This window comes from Melanotaenia boesemani, chromosome 21 (assembly GCF_017639745.1).
Source record: "Melanotaenia boesemani isolate fMelBoe1 chromosome 21, fMelBoe1.pri, whole genome shotgun sequence".
NCBI classification, from domain to species: domain Eukaryota; kingdom Metazoa; phylum Chordata; class Actinopteri; order Atheriniformes; family Melanotaeniidae; genus Melanotaenia; species Melanotaenia boesemani.
The window spans coordinates 310,725-326,100 of NC_055702.1; the positions used below are offsets into that span (position 1 = coordinate 310,725).

At 48.3% G+C, this 15,376-nt stretch overlaps 1 protein-coding gene across 7 annotated transcripts in view; it reads left to right on the top strand.

Moving 5' to 3' along the window:
- The window catches only part of LOC121632755 (transcription factor COE3-like), a 76,372-nt gene that overhangs the window by 38,619 nt on the left and 22,377 nt on the right, over nucleotides 1-15,376 (top strand). For all 7 annotated transcript variants that reach the window (XM_041974479.1, XM_041974480.1, XM_041974473.1 and 4 more), the window contains one exon: nucleotides 2,459-2,547. In XM_041974479.1, the coding sequence (XP_041830413.1) occupies nucleotides 2,459-2,547 (89 nt within the window). The remainder of the gene's footprint in view (nucleotides 1-2,458; nucleotides 2,548-15,376) is intronic.

Below are 15,376 nucleotides of genomic sequence, written 5' to 3' on the forward strand. Positions count from 1 at the left end.
CCTCTTCAGCTCATGTTGGATTTTCTTGCTTTACCCATTATTTTGGTTTAGGAGAGTTTAATCAGGCCCTGTGATGGACTGGTTACCTGTTCAGGTGTACCCTGCTTCTCTACTGTTAAATGCTGAGATAGACTAGCTTTCCTGCAACCCTAAATTGGAATAAGTTCTATAGAAACTGCATTGGTGGAGCTTCATCAGTTGGTCCTGCTGGTAGCTACTTTTCTGTTGCCATAGATACTCAAGTCTTGAAAGGAATTCAGTATACAGGGAGAAACTACTTTAGCAGCAAAGCCCCCAAACCAGAGTGAAGAAATAAAATAAAGTTGACAGTGGGTTGTCTAAAAACAAGTCAGCTAAAAGTTAAAACACGATGACCTACCTCAGACTGCAGACGGCTGTCAGTGTGACAAGTACTGCCATCTAGTGGTCAAAACAGACCTCCCCACAGTTGACCACCCACTAACGACCTAAAACCCTTTTCTCTCTACTGCACATTTTCAACCCCCCCACTCTCTGCCACCCCATCTCTACTCCACTGACACTTGCAATTCTCTGTTGTTATTCTTCACCCAGAAAATCTCCAACATCCACCAACACCTCTGCTCCGACTCTATGTCTCCCCACACACCTGACCCAGTCATGCAGACTGTACCCTTTTCTCATTTTCTACTCCCTGATCCATCTGAGATTACCGGCCTCATCCTAAAATCTAAGCCCTCTACATGCCACCTTGATCCCATGCCCACACTTCTTGTCAAATCCTCACTCCCCTCTCTGCTTCCCCTCATAACTGCCATTATTCACTCCTCCCTTTCTACTGGTGTTGTTCCATCTTCCTTCAAAACTGCTTCAATCACCCCCATTCTGAAAAAATCTGGGTCAGATCCCAATGACTTCAATAACCTCCGTCCTATCTCCAATCTGCCCTTTCTGTCTAAGATCCTGGAAAAAACAGTCGCTTCTCAACTTCATTCCCATTTATCCAACAATAATCTCTATGAGCCTTTTCAATCTGGTTTTCGCCCCCGTCACAGCACAGAAACAGCCCTTATTAAAATTACCAATGACCTTCTCCTTGCAGCTGACTCTGGTTTTCTCTCCATTCTCGTCCTCCTTGACTTAAGTGCTGCTTTCGACACCATATCCCATTCCATCCTCCTCAGTGGACTCTCCTCACTCGGTGTCACTTACACTCCCCTTCTCTGGTTCCAGTCTTATCTCAATGGCCGCACTCAGTTCATCAAACTCAAATATTTCACTTCCAACCCCTCCCCAGTCTCCAATGGTGTGCTCCAAGGTTCTGTCCTAGGGCCTCTTCTATTCACCGCTATTCTCTTCTCCTCCCCCTTGTCCTCATCTTCCGCAAATTCAATATCTATTTCCACTGTTACGCGGATGACACCCAGCTCTACCTGTCCTGTAAACCAAATTCCACGCTCCCACCTACCTCCCTCTCTACCTGTCTCCTGGAATAAAATCCTGGTTCACCACCAACTTCCTAAAACTGAACAGTAATAAAACTGAAATTCTCCTCATTGGCACCAAATCCACCCTTTCCAAAGTTAATAGTTTCTCCCTCACCATCAACAGCGCCTCAGTTTCCCCTCAGGTCAAGAGTCTGAGTGTCATCCTCGACAGCACCTTATCATTCACCTCACACATCAATAACATCATCCTCTCAGCTTATTTCCATCTGCACAATATCAACCGTCTTCTCCCCTCCCTCACCCCCCACACCACCTCCATCAGCCTTGTCACCTCCCGCCTGGATTACTGTAACTCTCTCCTCTTTGGCCTCTCACAAAAATCCCTTCAGAAACTCCAAATGGTTCAGAACTCTGCTGTCAGCATCATCACCAGAACTCCCTCCTTTCATCACATCACTCCCATCCTGCAAGAACTCCACTGGCTTCCCATCAAGTACAGGATAGAATACAAGATCCTCCTCCATACATACAAATCCATACATAAACTCTCACCCCCTTACCTCTCAGATGTCTTCGCTCCTCCTCTTCTATCCATCTCTCTGTCCCTCCTGCCCGTCTCAGCACCATGGGGAGCAGAGTCAGCTCTGGAACACACTTCCTCCTGACCTCCGAAATACCGACTCTCTCCTCACCTTCATCTCCAAACTCAAAACTCATCTTTTCAGAACAGCATACTCTCTGTAACATTATTTTCAATCACATCCTCGCCACTCTGCCCTTTATGTTTAGGTTTTTAGATTGTGTTGTATATGTGTGCCTCTCCTGTACTGTTAATGTTTTATTATTTGTTTGTACAGCGTCCTTGGGTGTCCTGAAAATAATTAAAATAAAATGTATTATTATTTATTATTATTATCTTCATCTAAGGATGAGGTTTTCATTGCCATAAAAGTCTTTCAGGATGAAACTTTGATTATGAAGTGAACATGATCTATATGAAGAAAAGTGACCTTTGACATCTTCTTCCTCAGCACTCAATGAGCCTACCATTGATTATGGCTTCCAGAGGTTACAGAAGGTCATCCCTCGTCACCCTGGAGACCCAGAGAGATTGCCTAAGGTATGACACTGGCAGATACACAACACAAACACAAGTTTTTCCGTATGATTCGTCAGACTGGATCCACAGAAAAGCAGAGAAGCCAGAACAAGGTGCGCTTTGAGTCTGTTGAGGCTTCAGCAGATGTTTGAGAACAGCTGACAGTGACGTCTGGAAAGCTCTGGCTCTTCTGCAGAAAACAGGCCAAATTTTCTGGTTGTTTGCAGTTGATGAGAAACATACCAGGGGTTGAAATTTTATTTATTAACCACGTTTCATACGTTTCAAGTAGCATTAAGTGCTTTACATTATACACAAAAGAATGTTTACAAATAGAACATAAAACAGCAAAAAAAGATCCACACCTACTCTCTCTCTCACACACACACACACACATTCACACACACACACACACAAACATGCACACACACACACACACACACATAAAAGCATCACAGCGGAAGCAGGAAGCAGGAATATCTGCACTAAAAACAATCAAAAATCAAAACAATCAGAAACAAAGTTTTAACCCTGAAGTAAAACTGCTGAGTCAGCAGACCTGCAGGTTTCTGGAAGGTTGTTCCACATGTGAGGAGAATAAAGCTGAACGCTGCCTCTCCACGTTTAGTTCTGACTCTAGGAACAGAAAGTAGGCCTGACCCTGATGACCTCAGGGATCTGGTTGCTTCATAACCAACCAGAAGATCTTTAATGGGTTCTGGTCCTTAACCATTCTGGTCTTTGTAAACTAGCAGCAGGAAGCCAGTGTAAAGATCTGAGGAATGGAGTTCTAGGATCTACTTTGCTGGTCTTAGTGAGAACTGGAATTCTAGGATCTATTTTCCTGGTCTTAGTGAGGACTGGAGGTCTAGGATCTACTTTCCTGGTCTTAGTGAGGACTGGAGTTCTAGGATCTACTTTCCTGGTCTCAGTGAGGACTGGAGTTCTAGGATCTACTTTCCTGGCCTCAGTGAGGACTGGAGTTCTAGGATCTACTTTCCTGGTCTCAGTGAGGACTGGAGTTCTAGGATCTACTTTCCTGGTCTCAGTGAGGACTGGAGTTCTAGGACCTACTTTCCTGGTCTTAGTGAGAACTGGAATTCTAGGATCTATTTTCCTGGTCTTAGTGAGGACTGGAGGTCTAGGATCTACTTTCCTGGTCTTAGTGAGGACTGGAGTTCTAGGATCTACTTTCCTGGTCTCAGTGAGGACTGGAGTTCTAGGATCTACTTTCCTGGCCTCAGTGAGGACTGGAGTTCTAGGATCTACTTTCCTGGTCTTAGTGAGGACTGGAGTTCTAGGATCTACTTTCCTGGTCTCAGTGAGGCCTGGAGTTCTAGGATCTACTTTCCTGGTCTTAGCGAGGACTGGAGCAGCAGCGTTCTGGACTAACTGCAGGTGTCTGATTAACTTTTTAGGGAGGCCTGTGAGGACAGCATTACAGTAGTCCAGTCATCAGTCCTTTAATCCTCCAGATGTTCTTTAGGTGATAACAGGGCGACTTCACAGCTGTTTTAATATAACTGCTAAAATCCAGGTCTGAGTCCAGGACTACTACCAGGTCTGAGTGCAGGACTATTCCCATGTCTGAGTCCAGGACTGCTCCCAGAACTGAGTCCAGGACTACTCCCAGGTTTCTGGCTTGGTTGGGTGTTTTGAACTTTGCTGTTTGAAGCTGAGAACTGACTTTTAATTTTTCTTCTTTGGCTCCAAAACCTGTTATTTCAGTTTAGTCTTCATGTAACTGAAGGAAGTTCTGGCCCATCTGATCTTTAATCTGATCCATGCAGGTGATCAGAGTCTGGATCGGACTGTAGTCTCCTGGTGAGATGGTTATGTAGATGTGTGTGTCATCAGCATAACTGTGGTAACATGTTTAGTTGTTTCCATAATGTGAGCGAGTGGCAGCATGTAGATGTTGAACAGCAGTGGCTCCAGGATGGAGCCTTGGGGAACTCCACAGGTTATTTAGGTTCGCTCAGATTTATAGTTACCTATAGACACAAAGTAGTCCCTGTCTTTTAAATAGGACTCAAACCAGTTAACTGCAGAACCAGAAAGTCCGACCCAGTTTTCCAGCTGGTCTAGTGAGATGTTCTGGTCGACTGAGTTAAATGCAGCACTGAGATCCAGCAGTACCAGGACTGAAACGTTCCCGCTATCTGTGCTCAGGCAGATGTCATTAAAGACCTGAACTAGAGCATCTCAGTGCTGTGGTGTGGCTGAAAACCTGACTGGTCGACATCAGAACATTTATTTAGTGTCAGGAAGTTGTGTAGCTGCCGGAAGAAACGGGAGGTTTGGTATCGGCCTGTAGCTGCTCATGAGGGATGAGTCTAGGTTTTTCTTTTTCAGTAGTGGCTGAATGATGGCTGTTTTTAGGGTCTGAGGGAAGACGCCTGAAAGCAGAGACATGTTTACAACCTGGAAGATATCTAAGGCCATGCAGTGATTTTAAAAGGAAAAGGACATCCAGATTTCTCACACTGAGAAGGATGTTAAAAAAGACACAGTAGTGGTCTGACACAACCAGGTCAACAACAGATGACACAGTGGACAGACCATAGGTTAGGACCAGGTCCAGGATGGGTCCTCTGTTGTGAGCAAGCTGTATTACATGCCGTTTAAAACCCATACTGTTTAAAAACTCATTCGCATAGGGCTTAGAGTCATTGACGTGTAAGTTAAAATCATCAGTCATTAAAATTTTGTTGTATTTAATGTGTACAGAAGATAAAAGATCAGAAAATACCGTAATGAAGAAGGGGGGAGGCTTGGGTGGTCTATAAATTAGATGCATAAAGCAGGCAGATTGCTAAAAACCAATGTGTGGTGCTTGTGTAACAGCCCTGTTACTACAGAGCTACCCACTTAGGTTAAATTCCACCAAAAGTTAAGGAACCTAAATGATTGGGCCAAAGGCTCGACTACTTATAGGAGAAGTGACGAGAATGAGACTCGTACACATGTTTAAATTTGTGAAATTCCCGGGTTGTATATTTTTTAACAGAAAATTGAAAAATTTACAAAAAGAAAATAAAAAAGAAGCTGAAAAAATGTTTCAAGTCAAAATCCTTTTTGGTACCAGCAGTCAATAATCAACTCCCTTTCACACTCAAGGAGTGACTATAAAATCCTACCAGGGTGCACCCTTCTAACTGTACAGATCAGGCTTAATCCAAAAGAACAGTCTCAACTGCAATAACATACTTCACAAAACATGGATTACAGCTTTTCATTGCAACAAAACCCTCGTTTTGAAATATGTCTTTCACCATCCAGCACCGAATCCACTTCCTGTGGGTGAAAGTGTCTAAAGTCTGCAAAAGTCCTTAAGGCCTCCAAATAAAATGTCCAAAAGTCCCAGTGGAAAGTGTGTGTATGTGCAAAAAGGGGGAAAGAAAGTGCATTACGGGGGGGAAGGGTCTTTTACTTTTGCTGCAACTGCCCTACCACACTGCGCTGTGCGGAACGGGAAAATGTCATCTGGTTCGTCCAAGGAATGGTCATTAGTCTGATGTTTTCAGATTGAACCTGGATCAGATTTGCAGGCCAGAGTTTCCTGGTTTCTAGACCAGGGTAAGATAAAAGTGCATGTAAAAGCTTCAGAGTGCACGTGTGGGAGCAGTTAAATCTGTAGTTTAATGAAGGTGTGAGTCTACAGACATGCAGCGCTTCAAAGAGGATCTCTGCAGTGTGTTTTCTGTCTGATCTGAGCTGACATGCTGTTAGCTCCATAATGAAAACCACATCCCATCACGTCTTTAATAATTCATCTGAAATGGTTTTATTCAATTACCCACGCTGCCTTGTGCTCAGCGTGCAGCCAACTGCAGTCCCCTAATAACTGGAAATAATCCTGGACAAGCAGTCCCACAGATCTCTGAACCGGGCCTGAGATCCGACGTGTACAGGTTTTACCTTCTGACTAGAAACCCTTTCAAAAAACGACAGTGGATAAAGGACACATTGCATGTATCCCTGGGCTTGTTCAGGTCAGTTTGGACGCTTACCTGAGAGCTGATTCTGTTGTTGACCCACGCACGGCTGCCCGGTCTCACGCCTCCTCCTCAAGTTTGCTTTTATACTGAAAAAGTGTCATCTGTCAGGCAAAATACGGGTCCACACATGATTTTCTAAATCTGAAGAGATGTTTTATCTGCTAGAGACCTTACAGATGAAGGTAAAAATCAGACATTTAACAGTGTTGATGGTACGGTGTGATGCTGCCCTCCCACTGATCTACAATCTCGTCCTCTGAACCGGACACCTCACGTCATCAATTGTGATCTAACAAAAACAAAGACAAACAATGGCAGGAAACACATGGTCATAAATATTGAACATGTTAATTAATTTCTGATTGTCAGCCACAACACGCTTCGGAGCCGATTATCGGGATGAATTTGCTCTGAACACACATCATACCACAGGTTTTCCGGTTGCTGCCATGGTTCTTTTTTGTTTTGATTAGCTCACGTTTGTTCGTGCGAGGTTTCTGTCTCAGAGGACTAGATTGTAGATTGTAGACAACATCACTGTGTGTGTGCTGTTCTGTGATGAGGTTATCTATCGAAACCACCACAAGGCACCATCAGTACTGTTAGATGCCTGATTTTCATCTTCATGTGTGTCTCTAATAGATAAAACATCTCTTCAGTTTCAGAAATATATGACACTACAGACGGTTTATCCCTCTTCATTTTGATGCCTATTAGAAACATCAGTTGGGCGAAGCGTGAACTTGACCTGCAGCATCAACGTAGCCTGCAGCGTCAACTTAGCCTGAAGCGTCAACGTAGCCTGCAGCGTCAACTTTGCCTGCAGCGTCAACATAGGCTGCAGCGTCAACTTTGCCTGCAGCGTCAACGTAGCCTGCAGCATCAACGTAGTCTGCAGCGTCAACATAGGCTGCAGCGTCAACGTAGCCTGCAGCGTCAACATAGGCTGCAGCGTCAACGTGGCCTACAGCGTTAAATTAGCCCGCGTAGCCTGCAGCGTCAGCGTAGCCTGCAGCGTGAAAGTAACCTGTAGCATCAACCTAGCCTGCAGCATCAACGTTGCCTGCAGCGTCAACGTTGCCTGCAGCGTCAACGTTGCCTGCAGCGTCAACGTAGCCTGCAGCATCAACGTAGTCTGCAGCGTCAACATAGGCTGCAGCGTCAACGTAGCCTGCAGCGTCAACATAGGCTGCAGCGTCAACGTAGCCTGCAGCGTCAACTTTGCCTGCAGCGTCAACATAGGCTGCAGCGTCAACTTTGCCTGCAGCGTCAACGTAGCCTGCAGCATCAACGTAGTCTGCAGCGTCAACATAGGCTGCAGCGTCAACGTAGCCTGCAGCGTCAACATAGGCTGCAGCGTCAACGTGGCCTACAGCGTTAAATTAGCCCGCGTAGCCTGCAGCGTCAGCGTAGCCTGCAGCGTGAAAGTAACCTGTAGCATCAACCTAGCCTGCAGCATCAACGTTGCCTGCAGCGTCAACGTTGCCTGCAGCGTCAACGTTGCCTGCAGCGTCAACGTAGCCTGCAGCATCAACGTAGTCTGCAGCGTCAACATAGGCTGCAGCGTCAACGTAGCCTGCAGCGTCAACATAGGCTGCAGCGTCAACGTAGCCTGCAGCGTAAAAGTAGTCTGCAGCGTCAACGTGGCCTACAGCGTTAAATTAGCCTGCGTAGCCTGCAGCGTCAGCGTAGCCTGCAGCGTGAAAGTAACCTGTAGCATCAACCTAGCCTGCAGCATCAACGTTGCCTGCAGCGTCAACGTAGCCTGCAGCGTCAACGTAGCCTGCAGCCTGAAAGTAACCTGCAGCATCAACGTAGCCTGCAGCATCAACGTAGCCTGCAGCGTCAATGTAGCCTGCAGCATCAACGTAGCCTGCAGCATCAACGTAGCCTGCAGCATCAACGTAGCCTGCAGCGTCAACGTAGCCTGCAGCATCAATGTAGCCTGCAGCGTCAACGTAGCCTTCAGCATCAACGTAGCCTGCAGCGTCAACGTAGCCTGCAGCATCAACATAGCCTGCAGCGTCAACGTAGCCTGCAGCGTCAACGTAGCCTGCAGCGTCAACGTAGCCTGCAGCATCAACATAGCCTGCAGCGTCAACATAGCCTGCGGCATCAACGTAGCCTGCAGCGTCAACGTAGCCTGCAGCGCCAACATAGCCTGCAGCGCCAACATAGCCTGCATGTGATTGGTCAGCTGTAGAGAGGGCAGAGCCTCACTGTTTAAATTCACACTTTAACAGAGGGGCCAGCAACGTTTGTGACATGGATTGCCAGTTTAAAATTTTCTTCCTGAGTTGACATTATCAACTATAATGCAAAGTTAAATTATGACACAAAATATAAAAACATTTCCAACATACCAGGAATTTTATTACATCCATATAGTGGAGTTAACTTTCTGGTAATAACTCAAAAAATGCTTTCATGAACAGAATAAAATAGAATTTATTGTCATTGCAACAAGTACAACAAAATTACAAAGCCCTTCAGTAAATAAATGATTAACTAGTGCAGAATGCATGCAAGTCTGTGACTTTAGGCTGTCATTCATGCCAATCACTTACAAGTTTAGCCAAGTGTAGCAAACACATCCGGTGGATTCTTCTTTATTGGTGTTTGGTGGCTTTGTCTTCCAGTCGGCGGACCGGGTATCGAAATTATAAATCGAATTTAAAAATTTGAGCGATTTTGGGAGAATTGGAAAATAAGTTGATTCCAATCGATGCGCAATGCCCAGCCCTACGGAGCTGTCACTCAGACCTAAGAAGTCAGGCCACAAATAAAGCGATGGCCGTCATAACACTGCGGTGGCTGTGTTTATGCCCCGGAAATGGTTGCCGACCCCTGTTTTAACATGTTAAAATAGTTTGTATAGAAGTTGAGTTGTTATGTATTTTTGTTCACTGTCCATCATTGACGATGAAGATTATGTTTCTGCCTCCTCTTTCTGCTTTAGATTTGGGATTAAATGGAGCTAGAAACAGATTACAAGGGGAGTAGATCCAAATTAGACAGAGCAGGTGGTCAGAGGCCATGTTAGAGGTGCTGTTTAACATCTCTGTGAGGACCGGTTCAGGTCAGAGTCAAAGCTGTTTCTATGTAAATGACCTACGTCGACATTCATCATCGTTAGATATCAGTCACACACATCAACAGGACAGATTTAACACACACACACATCAGATGATTGAATCCAGCATGCACAGTGTGTGTGTGTGTGTGTGTGTGTGTGTGTGTGTGTGTGTGTGTGTGTGTGTGTGTGTGTGTGTGTGTGTGTGTAAAGCGTATTGGCAAACAAAGGGGTTGAAACAGTCAAATCAGGTAATCAGTGAGTGCAGTCATGTGGCAAGAAAGAAGATTGGCACACACAAACACTAACGCGCATACACACACACATGCACATCATCAGTGCATGTCTTATCTGATTTCTATAAACTCTAAAATCTGTTTTTGTTTTCATTTTAGTGAGTCCATGTTTTCCTGCCACAGTTATTTTGTTTAACCAGACTGGACCTCCGAGCCGCGTTCCCTCATGTTTAACCAGACCGGACCCCTGAGCCGCGTTCCCTCCTGTTTAACCAGACCGGACCTCTGAGCCGCGTTCCCTCATGTTTAACCAGACCGGACCCCTGAGCCGCGTTCCCTCATGTTTAACTAGACCGGACCCCTGAGCCGCGTTCCCTCCTGTTTAACCAGACCGGACCCCTGAGCCGCGTTCCCTCATGTTTAACTAGACCGGACCCCTGAGCCGCGTTCCCTCCTGTTTAACCAGACCGGACCCCTGAGCCGCGTTCCCTCGTGTTTAACCAGACCGGACCCCTGAGCCGCGTTCCCTCCTGTTTAACCAGACCGGACCCCTGAGCCGCGTTCCCGCATGTTTAACTAGACCGGACCTCTGAGCCGCGTTACCGCATGTTTAACTAGACCGGACCCCTGAGCCGCGTTCCCGCATGTTTAACTAGACCGGACCCCTGAGCCGCGTTCCCGCATGTTTAACTAGACCGGACCTCTGAGCCGCGTTCCCGCATGTTTAACTAGACCGGACCTCTGAGTCGCGTTCCCGCATGTTTAACCAGACCGGACCCCTGAGCCGCGTTCCCTCATGTTTAACTAGACCGGACCCCTGAGCCGCGTTCCCTCCTGTTTAACCAGACCGGACCCCTGAGCCGCGTTCCCTCGTGTTTAACCAGACCGGACCCCTGAGCCGCCTTCCCTCCTGTTTAACCAGACCGGACCCCTGAGCCGCGTTCCCGCATGTTTAACTAGACCGGACCTCTGAGCCGCGTTACCGCATGTTTAACTAGACCGGACCCCTGAGCCGCGTTCCCGCATGTTTAACTAGACCGGACCCCTGAGCCGCGTTCCCGCATGTTTAACTAGACCGGACCTCTGAGCCGCGTTCCCGCATGTTTAACTAGACCGGACCTCTGAGCCGCGTTCCCGCATGTTTAACCAGACCGGACCCCTGAGCCGCGTTCCCGCATGTTTAACCAGACCGGACCCCTGAGCCGCGTTCCCGCATGTTTAACTAGACCGGACCTCTGAGCCGCGTTCCCGCATGTTTAACTTGACCGGACCCCTGAGCCGCGTTCCCTCCTGTTTAACCAGACCGGACCCCTGAGCCGCGTTCCCTCATGTTTAACCAGACCGGACCCCTGAGCCGTGTTCCCGCATGTTTAACCAGACCGGACCCCTGAGCCGCGTTCCCTCATGTTTAACCAGACCGGACCCCTGAGCCGCGTTCCCTCCTGTTTAACCAGACCGGACCCCTGAGCCGCGTTCCCTCGTGTTTAACCAGACCGGACCCCTGAGCCGCGTTCCCTCCTGTTTAACTAGACCGGACCCCTGAGCCGCGTTCCCTCCTGTTTAACCAGACCGGACCCCTGAGCCGCGTTCCCTCCTGTTTAACCAGACCGGACCCCTGAGCCGCGTTCCCTCCTGTTTAACCAGACCGGACCCCTGAGCCGCGTTCCCGCATGTTTAACCAGACCGGACCCCTGAGCCGCGTTCCCTCCTGTTTAACCAGACCGGACCCCTGAGCCGCGTTCCCGCATGTTTAACTAGACCGGACCCCTGAGCCGCGTTCCCGCATGTTTAACTAGACCGGACCCCTGAGCCGCGTTCCCGCATGTTTAACTAGACCGGACCTCTGAGCCGCGTTCCCGCATGTTTAACCAGACCGGACCCCTGAGCCGCGTTCCCGCATGTTTAACCAGACCGGACCCCTGAGCCGCGTTCCCGCATGTTTAACTAGACCGGACCTCTGAGCCTCGTTCCCTCATGTTTAACCAGACCGGACCTCTGAGCCGCATTCCCGCATGTTTAACCAGACCGGACCCCTGAGCCGCGTTCCCGCATGTTTAACCAGACCGGACCCCTGAGCCGCGTTCCCGCATGTTTAACTAGACCGGACCTCTGAGCCGCGTTCCCTCATGTTTAACCAGACCGGACCTCTGAGCCGCATTCCCGCATGCAGTGGGGGGGCTTAAATGTTTTTAACTCTTCACGTCGTGTCGATTAGACTTTGTTTCCTGCTACCGAGACATAATCTGAGAATCTGTGTGTGTGTGTTTGTGTGTGTGTGCGTGTGTGTGCATGTGTGTGTGTGTGCTAGGGCTTAAAAGAATAATTGGTTTCCTCCTCAGCAATGACATCCCAACCTCCAGCTCTATCGCCGTGGTAACCTTGTTAATGTGTGTGTGAGAGACAGAGAGAGGTGCTTGTCATCGGGCGGCGTAACAAGGAAACACTTGTAATAATCAGGCTTTCATTTGTCACTATAAACAGTGTGTGTGCACGCGTGCACGTGTACGAGTGCATAAATCTCCTCACACGCCGCGACACACTTGAATGTTTCTGAATAAATGAGCAGATTAAAGGCGATCAGAGGCTGAGAGCTACTCCACAGAAAGCTCTTCCCTCTCAGACGGTGATCTGCCAGTCACAGAGCGTTAAACCAGCCGTAAATCATCTTTATCACATTTATTTATTATCTGAGAAATGATGTGAGAGGAGAGGAAGACACAAACAGGAAGGAAAAGAGGAGAAGAGAGGGAAATAAGATAAAACAGACAGCGGGAGAGGATGGATGAAAGAATGAACAGTTTAAAGCATGAGAAAAGAAAGAAAGAAGGGATGAATAGATGAAGAAAAGAAAGTAACACTGATCATGCTCATCAAAACTCTGATCATTATTCTTGTTGTGAGTTATCACGCCGACGACATAATGGTCGGGACATGAGGGGCCCTGAGGGGGTTCAGGTATAACAGATGTTAGAAATATGATCTCATTCAGAATGGACAGAACAAGTAACACTTCAATAATCCAGAATATTCTGTTCTTGGATGAGTGACCCCCTAGGGCACATTTGATAGGTTTTTCAAAATGTAGGTGTTTCCATTTCCAACCAGTTTCCATCCGGTTTTTTATTGCGATATTCAGGTTGTAGACAATTTTTGGGTAATGGACACACAGCTAGGGACTGTTTTCTTTCTGTAAGCAGAATAATCTCAGTGAACGATGTTAGTGATTTTATCTAACTCAGGACATCATCATTTTATATAGCGTAACTTCAGGTCCCTGATGGAGCAAAACTCCAGGTCCACAGTGAAGCGTAACTCCATCCATCTTCTGCCACTTATCCAGAGGGTCGTGGGGCAGCTGCCTAAGCAGGGAAACCCAGACTGCCCTCTCCCCGGCCATATTCACCAGCTCATCCGGAGGGATCGTGAGGCGTTCCCAGGCCAGCCGAGAGATGTCGTCCGTCCAGTGTGTCCTGGGTCTCCCCGGGGTCTCCTCCCAGTGGGACGTGCCCAGAACACCTCACCAGGGAGGCGTCCAGGACGCATCCTAACCAGATACCCGAGCCACCTCATCTGGCTCCTCTCAATGTGGAGGAGCAACAGCTCTATTCTGAGCCCCTCCGAGGTCACCTAGCTTCTCACCATATCTCTAAGGGAGAGCCCGGCCACCCTGCGGAGAAAACTCATTTCCGCCGCTTGTATTCGCAATCTTATTCTTTCGGTCACTACCCACAGCTCGTGGCCATAGGTGAGGGTGGGGACGTAGATTGACCGGTAAATCGAGAGCTTTGCCTTTTGGCTCAGCTCCTTCTTCACCACGACAGACCGATGCAGAGTCTGCATCACTGCAGATGCCGCACCGATCTGCCTGTCGATCTGCCGCTCCATCCATCCCTCACTCCTGAACAAGACCCCGAGATACATGAACTCCTACACTTGGGGCAGGACCCTATTGGAGACCTGGAGAGAGCCCTACAACATCCAGAGCCTTAAGTAACTCTGGGCAGACCTCATCCACTCCTGGGGCCTTGCCACCGAGGAGCTTTTTAACAACCTCAGTGACCTCAGCCCTAGAAATGGGAGAGCCACCACCAGGGTCCCCAGAATCTGCTTCCTCATCGGAAGATGTGTTGGTGGGATTGAGAAGGTCTTCAAAGTATTCCCTCCACCGCCTCACAACGTCCCGAGTCGAAGTCAGCAGTCTGCCATCCCCACTGTACACAGTATTGATGGAGCACTGCTTTCCCCTCCTGAGCTGCTGGATGGTGGACCAGAATCTCCTCAAAGCTGTCTGGAAGTCATTCTCCGTGGCCTCTCCAAACTCCTCCCATGCCAGAGTAGTTGCCTTAGTGACCGGCGAAGCTGCGTTCTGCTTAGTCTGCCATCAGCTGCCTCTAGAGTCCCACAGGCCAAAAAGGCCCAATAGGAGTCCTTCTTCAGCTTGACGGCATCCCTTATTGCCTGTGTCCACCAACGAGTTCGGGGGTTACCACCACGACAGGCACCGATGGCCTTGTGGCCACAGCTGCTGTTGGCCACCTCAACAATAGAGGCACGGAACACAGCCCACTTGGACTCAACGTCTTCCACCTCACCCAGGACATGGTTGAAGCTCTGCCGGAGATAGGAGTTGAAACTCTTTCTGACAGGGGACTATGCCAGACGTTCCAATGAGACCCTCACAACACACTTGGGTCTGACAGGCATGACCGGCATCCTCCCCCACCATCTGAACCAACTCACCACCAGGTGAGGATCAGTTGACAGCTCTTCCCCCATCTTCATCCAAGTGTCCAAGACATGCGGCCGCAAGTCCGATGATATGACTTCAAAGTCGATCATCGAACTGTGGCCTACAGTGTCCTGGTGCACAGGTGGACACTGTTATGCCTGAACAAGGTGTTCGTTATGGACAATCCATGATGAGCACAGAAGTCCAACAACAAAACACCACTCGAATTCAGATCATGGGGGCCATTCCTCCCAGTCATGCCCCTCCAGGTCTCGCTATCATTGCCCAAGTGAGCATTGAAGTCCCCAGCAGAACGAGGGAGTCCCGAGAAGGAGTGTTCTTCAACACCCCCTCCAAGGACTCCAAAGTGGGTGGGTACTCTGAAGTGCTGTTTGGTGCATAAGCACAAGCAATAGTCAGGACCTGTCCCCCCACCTGAAGGCGGAGGGAGGCTACCCTTTCGTCCACCGGGGCAAACCCCAACGTACAGGCACCAAGTTGGGGGGCAATGAGCATGCCCATGTAATGATTAGCTCCTGAAGACCAGGAAGTTCAGCCACACACAAATCTTAGGTTTAAACAGGATAAGGTTTTTGCAGAAAAAAGGGGATGTGGTCATGGAAAGAGGATGAGTCCAACAGGTGCGTTGTGCCAGAATCTGCAAAAGAAAAATTAAGTCCAGTATCCAAAAGACATGGTCATGGGCAGGCATGGGTCATACACAGATGAGTGAAGCAGACTACTTATCCAGAGAGAGCGGAGATCACAAAAAGTCCAGGTAGGGTTCGATATCCAGGTTGACACTTGTCAG